At 38.6% G+C, this 13,655-nt stretch overlaps 1 protein-coding gene across 2 annotated transcripts in view; it reads right to left on the bottom strand.

The window, feature by feature from the left end:
* The window catches only part of LOC137627094 (ankyrin repeat domain-containing protein 13D), a 76,676-nt gene extending 66,498 nt beyond the window's left edge, over nt 1-10,178 (bottom strand). The window contains exons 1-2 of one of the 2 annotated variants that reach the window (XM_068358105.1): nt 9,994-10,178; nt 5,310-5,591 (exon numbers count right to left, since the gene is read on the bottom strand). In XM_068358105.1, coding sequence (XP_068214206.1) covers nt 5,310-5,546 — 237 coding nt within the window. In that variant the 5' untranslated portion in view covers nt 5,547-5,591; nt 9,994-10,178. The remainder of the gene's footprint in view (nt 1-5,309; nt 5,592-9,993) is intronic. The other variant, XM_068358106.1, reaches the window with a different exon arrangement.
* Between the last annotated feature and the right edge of the window lie 3,477 nt (nt 10,179-13,655).

Genomic DNA, 13,655 nt, shown 5'->3' with positions numbered 1-13,655 from the left:
CTAGGTTAGGTTACCCCTAAGTGGTATCTTAACGATCTCTAGCACACGCAAGGCTACGTTACGCTCATGCTAATGCATGGAATACAATAAAACATGAATTATTCATCAATTAAGTATTAGAAAAATAACAAAACAGATTTATACAATTGTATCAAACAAGAGACTGAAAATATCCAGATTTTTAAAAGTATTTTGTATTCTTCCTAACTACACAAACCTGAGTTATTTAACCCTTTTATCCCCAGGCTATTTGGAACTTTCCAATCCTTTACCCCAAGGCTTTTTTTTTTTCAAGTACATTTTGCAATATATATTTTTTAAATTGCTCTAACAACCTTAATTTTCGTCATAGAGAGGCCAGGTTGGTCTCATTCTTTTGGAAAATGCCTGAATTTTCTCATAAAGTTATCAAAAACATGCAAAAAAAAAAGGTAAATAGCAGTTTTTTGCAAGGACGTACCAGTACGTCCATGGGGGTAAAGGGATGAGTTTTGCGAAATGTACCAGTACGTCCATTGGGGGTAAAAGGGTTAACAGGATTATGATTTTTGAGGATGCTTGAGACTAGACTGTTATAATCAACAACGAGGTGTCGGTAGTTACTAGCGGGTCGTGAGCAAAGCCTCGTCCCTGCTAGCTCGCTGAGAAACAACCCTGACCTTCACGCAGAACCTTGCGGAGTGGACGAGGCGGAAGCATAACTTAAAAAGACCCACATTGGAGTAGATAAGAAATAAGGGATTTTGACGAAGGAAAAATCTATTTCTGGGCGAGGAACCTGTGTCGCTCCGTGAAATGCTCCTTAAAGCACCATTTCTAAGGCATAATTATTGCTAAATATACCAGAGAAAAAAGGATTGCATGGAATGCCAGAAATTAACCCAGCTCGCTCCCTTCTACGAGTGTCGGTATAGTTACAGGGGCGTGATAGAACCACGACCATAGGTCCCTCACCAGTTAGACCTCTCCTTCATCATCATCCCCTGAAACTACGAGGTGCCGACCTACACCCAACTGCTGCCTTCTACTACGTCTATCCTCCCCTCACCCCTACCTTCATTCCTCCTTAGCACCAGCGAAGGTTCAGACATGTTTTTCATTGCTGTGTTGTTTTGTGTTTTTGAAGATGTCCGACGTTTTGGGATCTATAAATTACTTTTAAACTGTGATTTGTTCCCAAACGAATACAAACCCTTGTCTTTTAACGGGAGACTTCTCCTCAAGAGGCAAGAAGCTCCTATAACCATAATGGCTGGTTTAAAATCCCTGGATGTCAATGCACCTTGACCTGACAGATGTGCGGGAGTGTCGATTCTTACCAACCCCCAACACTCGACGGGAGTGTCGATTCTTACCAACCCCCAGCACTCGACGGGAGTGTCGATTCTTACCAACCCCCAGCACTCGACGGGAGTGTCGATTCTTACCAACCCCCAGCACTCGACGGGAGTGTCGATTCTTACCAACCCCCAACACTCGACGGGAGTGTCGATTCTTACCAACACTCGACGGGAGTGTCGATTCTTACCAACCCCCAGCACTCGACGGGAGTGTCGATTCTTACCAACCCCCAACACTCGACGGGAGTGTCGATTCTTACCAACCCCCTGCACTCAACGGGAGCGTCGATTCTTACCAACCCCCAACACTCGACGGGAGTGCCGATTCTTACCAACCCCCAACACTCGACGGGAGTGCCGATTCTTACCAACCCCCAACACTCGACGGGAGTGCCAATTCTTACCAACACTCGACGGGAGTGCCGATTCTTACCAACCCCCAACACTCGACGGGAGTGCCGATTCTTACCGGCCCCCAACACTCGACGGGAGCGTCGATTCTTACCGGCCCCCAACTCTCGATGGGAGTGCCGATTCTTACCAACCCCCAACACTCGACGAGAGTGCCGATTCTTACCAACCCCCAACACTCGACGGGAGTGCCGATTCTTACCGGCCCCCAACACTCGACGGGAGTGTCGATTCTTACCAACCCCCAACACTCGACGGGAGTGTCGATTCTTACCAACCCCCTGCACTCAACGGGAGCGTCGATTCTTACCAACCCCCAACACTCGACGGGAGTGTCGATTCTTACCAACCCCCTGCACTCAACGGGAGCGTCGATTCTTACCAACCCCCAACACTCGACGGGAGTGCCGATTCTTACCAACCCCCAACACTCGACGGGAGTGCCGATTCTTACCAACCCCCAACACTCGACGGGAGTGCCAATTCTTACCAACACTCGACGGGAGTGCCGATTCTTACCAACCCCCAACACTCGACGGGAGTGCCGATTCTTACCGGCCCCCAACACTCGACGGGAGCGTCGATTCTTACCGGCCCCCAACTCTCGATGGGAGTGCCGATTCTTACCAACCCCCAACACTCGACGGGAGTGCCGATTCTTACCGGCCCCCAACACTCGACGGGAGCGTCGATTCTTACCGGCCCCCAACTCTCGATGGGAGTGCCGATTCTTACCAACCCCCAACACTCGACGAGAGTGCCGATTCTTACCAACCCCCAACACTCGACGGGAGTGCCGATTCTTACCAACCCCCAACACTCGACGGGAGTGCCGATTCTTACCGGCCCCCAACACTCGACGGGAGCGTCGATTCTTACCAACCCCCAACACTTGACATTAGATTCTCACCCGTTAGGCTGGGTTCTTGTCAGCGGACAGATGGTTTGAGAAAAAACTATATTATTATTACAAGCTAAGCTATAACCCCAGTTGGAAAAGCAGGATGCTATTAGCTCAAGGGCTCCAACATAGAAAAATAGCCCAGTGAGGAAAGGAAACAAGAAAATAAAGAAACTATGAGAGAATAATAAAAAATCATAAGAAAATAATCTAAGAACAGTAACAATATTAAATTAGATCTCATATATATAAACTAAAAAACTTCAAAAAACAAAACAAGAGGAATAGAAATAAGATAGAACAGCTTGCCCAAAGTGTACCCTCAGGCAAGAGAACGCTAACCCAAGACAGTGGAAGACCATGGTACAAACTTTTCAGTGCTGGGTAAAATCTTAGCACACACACACCTCACACATTCGGGAGATCATTGTACAAACTCGGCTAAGTTGATTGGACCTATTTAGACATCTTCCCGTTCGGGTGGAGCAGCAGCATTCAAATGAGGGCACTGCACTCGGCACAAGACCGACCACAGCTGCAAAACAAACATGTACCAATTACTAGAAAGAGAATGGAATATGGCTGTCTGCTAAAGAAGGTGATGAATGCAAGAGTTGATGGGAGAAGTACAAGAGGAAGGCCAAGGTTTGGGTGGATGGATGGTGTGAAGAAAGCTCTGGGTGATAGGAGGATAGATGTGAGAGAGGCAAGAGAGCGTGCTAGAAATAGGAATGAATGGCGAGCGATTGTGACGCAGTTCCGGTAGGCCCTGCTGCTTCCTCCGGTGCCTTAGATGACCGCGGAGGTAGCAGCAGTAGGGGACTCAGCAGTATGAAGCTTCATCTGTGGTGGAAATGTGGGAGGTTGGGCTGTGGCACCCTAGCAGTACCAGCTGAACTCGGCTGAGTCCCTGGTTAGGCTGGAGGAACATAGAGAGTAGATGTCCCCTTTTTGTTTTGTTTCTTGTTGATGTCGGCTACCCCCCAAAATTGGGGGAAGTGCCTTTGGTATATGTATGTATGTATGACTAGAAAGAATTACTTATCAAAGCAACTCTGCATCCCAGGTGCCTAATACATTCCACTACCCATTGGTTTGTAACACTTTTCTTGGTAGATCCCTTTCCTGCGAGTGACGTGTATCATCCTTGCGTGAGCGGGGATATTACAATCAGTCCTACATTAACAACTGGATGTATGCATCCTAGATACATGCAAATTCCAGAGTGCCTGGAATGAACTGCCAATACACATGGATTCCAGGTGCATGACTCTCAGGTTTATCAATGATGAAGACAGAGAGTGAGTAGTCATGTCCAGATAAGTTTCTGCAAACTGTGCACAAAGGAAAGCGATTACAGAAGAAGAAAGCAGGATCAGAGTATCGCACACCAAGTGGCAAGCGTGCTCGCAAGGGAACGGTCAAGTCCAAGGAATATGTGCTAAAAGGTTTACATGAACAGGAGAATGTTCCAAGTCTGATGAGTGCAAGCAGGTAATTGCTCAAAATCAGTATAAATTCAAGTGTTAATGTTGAGTGAGCCATCAGGGGCATGGGAACAAGAGCACTCACGCGATGTCTCTTCAAGGTTTGGATGATCTTTTCGTTATGAACTGGGAGTGGGCAGAGTCCAGTGCACGTGGACTCGTGATGCGTGTTGCGTGTTGTGCGCCTCAAACCCAACTGGCAGTGAATTGAGTAGTCAGAAGCATCCCCAAGGTTCTGGTACTGCATTTTCTCTTCCACGTGTAGAGAAATGGTAGGAGAGAGAGAATGCCACTCCTATCAATTGGCCTCCATGACTTCGCAGAGAAGAGTCGGCAGGGGAGAAGGAAGAACTTGAAGTTTGCCTTTTAAAGGGTTATCGTGACAGCACTGCTCTTCCAGCAAAGGGAAGACACTAACAACAAAAAGTAGAGCAGTACAATTCCCTTTTATTTGGCGGCCAAAGAAACAACCTCCGACACTTCTAAGGAAAATCGAATTCCACAGTCAAGCTGACGTCATCGCCACCATAGCAAGGGAACAGACAGCAAAAGTAAAGCTGTCCTACACGGAGGAAGCGAACTATCGGCAGACTGCACGGAAAACTGCAAAACTCTTGCGCACATTACCTCACCAAAACCATCATCTATAAACTTGACGGGAGTGTCGATTCTTACCAACCCCTAACACTTGACGGGAGTGTCGATTCTTACCAACCCCTAACACTTGACGGGAGTGTCGATTCTTACCAACCCCTAACACTTGACGGGAGTGTCGATTCTTACCAACCACCAACACTTGACGGGAGTATCGATTCTTACCAACCTAAAAAAAAACAGCCAGATAAAGACACCAGGAGCACTTTTATACTCTCCGGCAGCTGAAAACAAAGTGGCTAATCTATGAACTAGCTAAAAAAAGGGATTCCCCACCAGTAATTACCAACACCCAACTATAAAATTTAACAGCTGAATTCCAGTCAAGCTGAAATCATACTTTGATTACAGGACGAGGGTTTCTATTCTTGTAGGAACAAACAAATGTTAATCTATATTAGGTCAGTACTTGTTTGCATTTTCCTCATTCAGCGTAGTTACAGACGATTCTTACAGTTTTGGGCTAGTGCGGATACACTAAGAATACTGTAACATTGAACCTGTTATCCAACCTACCTTCCCCTTGCCGAGTTCTTCCTCTAGCCGTCTATAGTCATTATGCCAAACCAGCCAATGAATCGGATAAACATCCTGGCCACCCTCGGGCCTGGCGGCCGCGGCCCCCTTGCATCCCACGCTCTCGCTGGAGTCGGAGCTTCCTATTTTGGGCGAGTTTTCTCCCGAGGCATTCGAGCATTTGTCCAGCCCATTTTTAAGATTATCTTCACCCTCGTTCCCACGGCCATGGCTCATCTTGAGGTCTCTTTCATGGATGTCAATCACTTGGCGACGATGAAGCTGAAAGGAGGTTTTTAATTTAAAAGGTTGGTGGCGCGATGAAATTTTACTAACCTAAAAAAAGGCGTAAAGTAGTTTATAGCAGCTATAATATGGATATAGAATGAACTGATAAATGTGACTCAAAACTAAACCATTAGAATGAATGAATGATTTGAAGTTCTCCGACATCCTGACATCAAAGGTCTAAACCATTAGAAACCTGTGACTTTGAATATCTAATGTACCTGGGTATTATCTACAACAGGAGATCACCCTCTTAGGGTGTCATCCCATTCGTCTATGTAGAAAATTTATTCAGTTTTCTAATAAAATTTTCAGTTTGTTTTTATCTATATTCCCTTGTTAGTAAGAGTACAAAACGTTAACATATGTAGGTCGATACATTGAGTTGTTGATCATCGTAAAAAATCTTGGAAGTCGTGAGCATTATATAATACTAACAAACAATTCTGTGTTTCTTGTGAGTTTCCTATATCAACAGCACAGTAATAACGTTTTAGTATAATTGGATTATTCTTCTTCTCTTTGAAGAAGTCTGGATTTTTCCAGGATCTTTTACTTATAAGTGGTAATTGCCTAAAGAAAAGTTATCACGACTGTTTACATTACCTGAAGAAATTTGGACTTTCAACAGAAAAGTTTCCCAAGAGTACTTGAACCAGGATGTTATAAAGGACAATGGTGAACTTAATATGGGTCAGATTAGGTCAAATTAGACTAAATGGTGAACTATAAGCTTTATTTTAACTCTCCAAGCCACTGGAGACACCAAAGTGTCCTCTGCGACAAACAAGCATTCGCCTTGTTCGTATATCTTTCCTTTTCTCTCCACGCTAAAATCCTACCTAAAGCTTTCTTAATTATTCTTTACAGAATCTGATGACATCAAGGGTAGAAGGACTTAAAAATTACAAGATTACAAATGCAGCTACTCGGTTGACTGTTCAACAATATCTACTCTGAGGTAAACAGAGCTAGCTGTTGCTTGGGGCTTGCAAAATTATAGAAAATCATTTAGGTTTATCCGTTTCCCATTTACTGTGGAATACCTGATATAAAAAATAGTATTTTTTATAAATTTTCTCCTACCATTTACTGTGCAATAGCTTGTATAAATGGCAGTAAACTACATAGATATTATCATCAACAACATTTAATGTCAGTAAAAGAATCAAGACAGGAGATGAGCTCTCTCAAATCTCTTATGTCCATTACTCTTTCTGCCTGAACTTACAGTCTAAGAATTAATTTATCTTCCCATGGATTTCTGGGTCTTCTCACAGCTCTTTGCACAACTCCAGTACTTCCACATCTAATGGCAAACTGTATACTGTACTAGAATATTTCTCGACCTTGACCTTTGACCTGAAAATGTATTAATTGGCGAGGATTTTCACACACTCAAATATGAACCAAGTTTGAAATCTCTGTGACAACGATGTCCAAACTTATGGTTGATGACGTGAATTGGACATTTTGCTTGACTGTGACCTTCACTTTCCAAAATTTAATAATTTCCAGTTTTTTTACATAACAGTTAATCCCTACAAGTTTCATTACTCTACGATTAAAATTATGGCCAGGAAGCTTATCACAAACACATAAACAGGAGAGAAAACATAACATCCTTCCAACTTCCTTGGCGGAGGTAATTATCTGAATTCTGACAATTTTCAAGCTGGCGTTTCTTCCTGATAACATGAATTTCGTATTCCGACAGAATAGCATATTTATCGGTGTGCGTGTCCAAACATCACACAATATAGTAACCCGTGGTAACATCACAGTTCGCCCATCGCACATTTATAAGTACATTATCTCCGGATAGCTAGGTTGGTAACGTCGTGGGCTTCTGTTTCAGAGGTCCTGAGTTCGCGTCCCTGCCAGGACGCGAATACCGTGAGACCTTCTACCGGGGGGGGGGGGGGGGTGTTACTCCTCAGGGTGGTGCTGGGGGGGGGGGGGGGGAGGTTAGAGGGTTAGAGGGGACTAGTGATAGTCCCTGCTGGGTTATGGTCGCCCGAGCAGAATGATGTAGATCGTCCGAGTGGAGACCTAAAACCCGCAGCTTTATTTAACTTTAACTTTATACTTGAATCTATATTGCGAACCTTTTATTTATATAACGGGTTTCCAACTGCAGATTCATATTATCCATATAATAATTTTCTAAATAGTTATTTTTTGGCTTCTAAAAGCTTAGATTTATAAATGATAAAATATACGAAAAATTTTAAAAACAATGAAAAAAATATTCTGTATATTTGTCTACTTTGCAGTTTTCAAAATTGAACTGCAATGTAAGTATTCTGCCATACTTATATTACCACTCAATTTTGAACACTTAAATTGTAAGTATTTATCAATATTTACTTAATTTACACATTAGCAATAGTAATAGAAAGCCTTTAAAAGTTAATATTTAAAAAACTCAAAAAGCTAAATTTATTTGACAACTTCACTTCACCAATGGCCAAGAGAAAACTTTTCATCAGAAAATTCAGATAACATCAATTTTCATTAGTTATGACAATTATACAGGTGTGAAAATTTCTTTGAAATGCGCACAAGATACGTCCAGAGGGAAAACCCTCGCCCATTTTCAATTGGATAATATAGATAATCTAGCATTTTAGGTCGTTAGCTTAGGGTACTCCAAGGGAACGATATTTAGTTAGGTTAGGCTAGAATGTACCCAGTACTGTGGTACTCCAAGCAAACGATATATCGTTAGGTTAGGGTAGACTGTATACCTGTATTAGGGTATTCCAAGGGAACAATATATAGTTAATTTAGTCTAGAATGTATACATGTAATGTGGTATTCCAAGAGAAGGATGTATCATTGGGTTAGGCTACACTGTATCCACACATTGTGGTACTTCAAGGGAACGATGTATCGTAAGGTTAGGCAAAATGTATACCTGTATTGTGGTACTCCACGTTAACGATGTGTCGTTAGGTTACGCCAGAAAATATATATTTTCTATGACTTTTGGTATCCTAGTTTAGGTTAGGCAAGGCCAGGAGCCACCAGTTTGATAAGGTCAAAGTGTACAAGTCTCGGCTAGAACACATCCGTCTTTTATTACTACAATTTTAGTTTTCATAAGGATCTGAAAGATGGCTAATGATGAAAAAATGAGATATAAATTTTCAAAAACCAGTAGTGATTTAATTAAAATATATAGTAAATCATCCATAAATTATCATTTTTCAAGAATCCCAAGCGACTATAATATATGGCTGGCTGGAGAAACACAAAATATTGATTAGAGATTGATAATGCATATAAAAAAAAAAAAGATAAACAGCTGGAAACATGTATAGATCCTGTATTCATCAAGAGATTGACGCGTCGTACGATTAACGGAATTGGCGACTACTTTCAACATTTAAATGTATATGAAAATTCAAACAAAATATTGATTAGTTTACACCAACAATAAAGATTGAAAATGCATATAAAAAGATAACCAGTAAAGATAACCAGCAGAAAACATGTATAGAACCTGTATTCGACAAGAAATTGATGCGTTGTACGACCGGAATCGGCGACTACTTTCATTTAAATGTATATAAAAATTCAAACAATTCACTTGAATCAAAGTGAAATTAAATAAAGGTTAAAAATGCATATAAAAAGATCACCAGCTGGAAACATGTATAGATCCTGTATTTGACAAGAAATTAACGCATCGTTCGATAAACGGAATCGGCGAATACTTTCGTCATTTAAATGTATATAAATCAAACAATTTACTTGAATTAACAGTGGAATTAATAAGAGCATTAACTAATCAAACACAAGTTAAAACAGTTAGGGTTTGAACAAGAGTCAAACCTAATAGAGTATATACGTATATGGCGTTATAGGTGTTATTATAGGTTATAGCCAAATTATAACTGTTAAAGGTTTTGAAGATACAAAGTAGTCAATTAAATGGTTAAATAAACATTAATAATTGGATAATATAATATATAATAATATAATAGGAACAACTTGGAACCCGCCCACTTGCAATAGCCTACCAAAAGGCTGTGTAGTTTACGTGTGATTTAGGTGCTAAATTCACCTCAAATATACTTAAAAATGTATTAGAAATTATATTAAATAAGTAAATATACAAATTTAACATTTATAAATGACTGAGCTATTAAAATTCAGTTTAATTTCCATAAAGACACCGAGGTGAAAACAACTTAGGGTAGATAATGTCTAAAATATCATATCTATCGACTTTAAAATATCCTCCAGAGGAAGAATATATGTAAAAGACATTAAAATACATTTAAAATAGCCTTTATAAACACTGCAATTTATCAAAACAAACATAATTCTTGTGGTCATGAGTCACACTCGGGTTAAGGGACATTTCCCCGTCTGTGGTTTCACTAACCTGTTTTCCTTCATAAAATGGCCGGCAGATCTCTATCTATCGGCCCAGGTCACGCGAAATACATCTCGCCTGATAGATAATCCTAAAAAAAAGGTAAAAAATGGCTTTAAAAAGGCCCACAGGTGTGAATTTTAACCTTTTTAACGTGTGTGTCTGGGCAGTCTGTCGTCTGCTTCTGTCATAACAAGACTTCTTCTTGCTATTTTAAACGCTATTTTTTATATCTATTCTATTATTTCTATGTAATTTTTTACATAAATAATAAATAAAAAAATATAATAAATATCTATATTATAATAAGTTTACTTTTTAGCTCATATGTTACTTAATTTGGGAAGTGTCAACATCATTCAACATCCTGAGTTTAATTCTCTTGTTTTTAATAGTTTGTAAATAGTTGATGAGAGAGAGAGAGAGTCGTGTCCTTTGGAGTCAACCTTCCATAGGATATTTATATATATATATATATATATATATATATATATATATATATATATATATATATATATATATATATATATAAATATATATATATATATATATATATATATATATATATATATATATATATATTTATATATATATACATATATATATATTATATATATATATATATATATATATATATATATATATATATATATATATACATATATATATATATATATATATATATATATATATATATATATATATATATATATAATATATATATATGTATATATATATATATATATATATATATATATATATATATATATATATATATATATATATATATATATATATATATATATATATATATATATATATTATATATATATATATATATATATATATATATATATATATATATATATATATATATATATGTGTGTGTGTGTGTGTGTGTGTGTGTTTGTGTGTGTGTGTGTGTGTGTTGGCAGTGGACCTAGCCTTATGCTAAAAAGCAAGACTGCAAGGCAAAAGCTGTCCTATTAGTCGCTTTCTAACCTGGAATAAAAGAATTAGTGGTATCTATAATAAATCCTGTTTCTTACCACAGCCTATAGAAGATCAGATAACGAAGCATTCAAGGTTAAGGTCAAAGGTGTCTGCTTTCAGTTCCAGCTACATCGAAATAGATACTCATCAGAACGTCAGCCGGGCAAGCCCAACCCACCCACAGTGGTGCCCAACTACAGCAGTGGCCTCCCCAGTAAACAGCTTAAACTCCAAGTCCCGGGCTGGGATCGATCTGCTGCCACTCGAATGCTAGGTGAACACGTTACCGCTGTACTAGCCAGGAGAAAGGTTAGGACACCAAAGAGAATTTTTCTAGCTAAGCTACAACCCTAGTTGGAAAAGCAGGATGCTATAAGCCCAAGGGCTCCAACAGGGGAAAATAGCCCAGTGAGGAAAGGAAATAAGAGTAGGTATGGGTGGGCATCTTCATTGACGAAATACTTAGTAAGAGTAGAAGAGACTCTTTAGCTATGGTAAGCAGCTCTTCTAGGAGAAGGACATTCCAAAATCAAACCATTATTCTCTACTCTTGGGTAGTGCCATAGCCTCTGTACCATGGTCTTTCACTGTCTTGGGTTAGAGTTTTCTTGCTTGAGGGTACACTCGAGCACACTATTCTATCTTATTTCTCTTTCTCTTGTTTTGTTAAAGTTTTTTATAGTTTATTTAGGAAATATTTATTTTAATGTTGTTACTCTTCTTAAAATATTTTATTTATTTCCTTATTTCCTTTCCTCACTGGGCTATTTTCCCTGTTGGGGGCCTTGAGCTTGTAGCATCCTGCTTTTCCAACTAGGGTTGTAGCTTAGCATTTAATAATAATAATAATAATAATAATAATAATAATAATAATAATAATAATGAAATGTGACATGATTATCAAATATATATGGCTTGAACACTCCATGATTCTATAATTGTTCAAAAACCGGTTCTAGATGTAATATATGTTTCAAACAAAGCTGAGGTTTTAATTGGCAAGGTAGATAGTTTTTATAAAATAATAGGACAATAGATATAATGCAAACTGAATAAATAAAAATCTTTAAAGAAATAGAAATTAGTCTTTTCTTTGGAGAAATGTCTAATATGAAGAAATCAAAAAGATTTCAAAAACCTTCAAACTTTGATAAAACCAAAACAATAATCATCATCTTCCTTTTAACAGTTGCTACAAAAACTGTAAAAGAGATATGGAAGATTGAAATCATCCTTCTCTCTCTCTCTCTCTCTCTCTCTCTCTCTCTCTCTCTCTCTCTCTCTCTCTCTCTCTCTCTCTCTCTCTCTCTCGGAGGTACTAAAGGTAATGGTAGAGATTACTGTTGAAATGCTTTGTATATTTCAACTGATTATTATTATTATTATTATTATTGTTGTAGTTGTTATTGTTGTTATTATTATTATTGTTATTGTTGTTGTTATTGTTGTTATTGTTGTTGTTATTATTGTTATTGTTGTTGTTATTATTGTTATTATTGTTATAGTTGTTATTATTGTTATTATTGTTATTGTTGTTATTGTTGTTATTATTGTTATTATTGTTGTTATTATTATTACTTTCTAAGCTACACCCCTAGTTGAAAAAGCAGGACGCTATAAGCCCAATGGCTCCAACAGGGAAAATAGCCCAGTAAGTAAAAGAAAAAAGGAAATAAACTACAAGAGAAATTTAAAAACAATAACAACATTAGAATAAATATTTCATGTATAAACTATGAAACCTTCAAAATAACAAGAGGAAGAGAAACAAGACAGAATAGCGTGCCTGAGTGTACCCTCAAGCAAGAGAGTTCTAACCCAACACAGTGGAAGGCCATGGTACAGAGGCTATGGCACTACCCAAGACTAAAGAACAATGATTTGATTTTGGAGTGTTGTATAATGCTTACTATAAACCGTGAGCATGACGTCATATGTAAACAAACAAGATGGCGGCTGCAAATATGACATACTCTTACTTGGCAATCTTGGGTCCTACAAGCCTCAAGAGATAATAAAAATCTGCTTTGTTCATCCTGTGTTAGTTGTCGAATTCTGAAGTTCACATAATATATCGATAATATTACTGCAATGGTTAGAAAATATCTGGGCGCCATGATGATATCATCTGATCGGTTTCGTTCAACTTTTTCCCCATTTGCTCCTCAAACTGCGATATCGTAATGCGACGCTACAACACTTTCGCTCGCTATCATCGGCTGGAGGTTGGCGAAAACCTCGGACAAGAAATTGCTGATTTGATTCCACCATTACCAGCCAAAACGACAGTTCTCAATATTTCGATTCCCAAGTTAATCTCCGAGTTTAGAGTACAGCTAATACTGGTGTTTGGAGTATAGTCGGCTGGCATTTGGAATCTGTTTTATTCAGTTCTATTTTCTTGTCCTTCCTGCGATGCTTTAATAGATAAATTCATATTAAGTTTTCTGCTCAACTTACTGGTGGATCCAATACAAACTTCTTGCATAATCAACTAGAAAAAACCTTGTTAAGTTCAATGTATGCAAGGGAACAACCAAATTTCTTGGGATATTCAATAATTTGTTCGATACCCATTGCAACATAATCTAATCTTGCAGGGAAACATTTTACCGCCACCATGCAAGCAAATAACAAAATCAAAACTAGCATAGCATTTAGCTAAATGCCATGTCACT

The sequence above is a fragment of the Palaemon carinicauda genome, chromosome 34 (genome assembly GCF_036898095.1).
Source record: "Palaemon carinicauda isolate YSFRI2023 chromosome 34, ASM3689809v2, whole genome shotgun sequence".
Classification (NCBI taxonomy): Eukaryota; Metazoa; Arthropoda; class Malacostraca; order Decapoda; family Palaemonidae; genus Palaemon; species Palaemon carinicauda.
The sequence above is the reverse complement of the archived record's forward strand: the minus strand, read 5'-3'. Positions and strand labels throughout refer to the sequence as shown.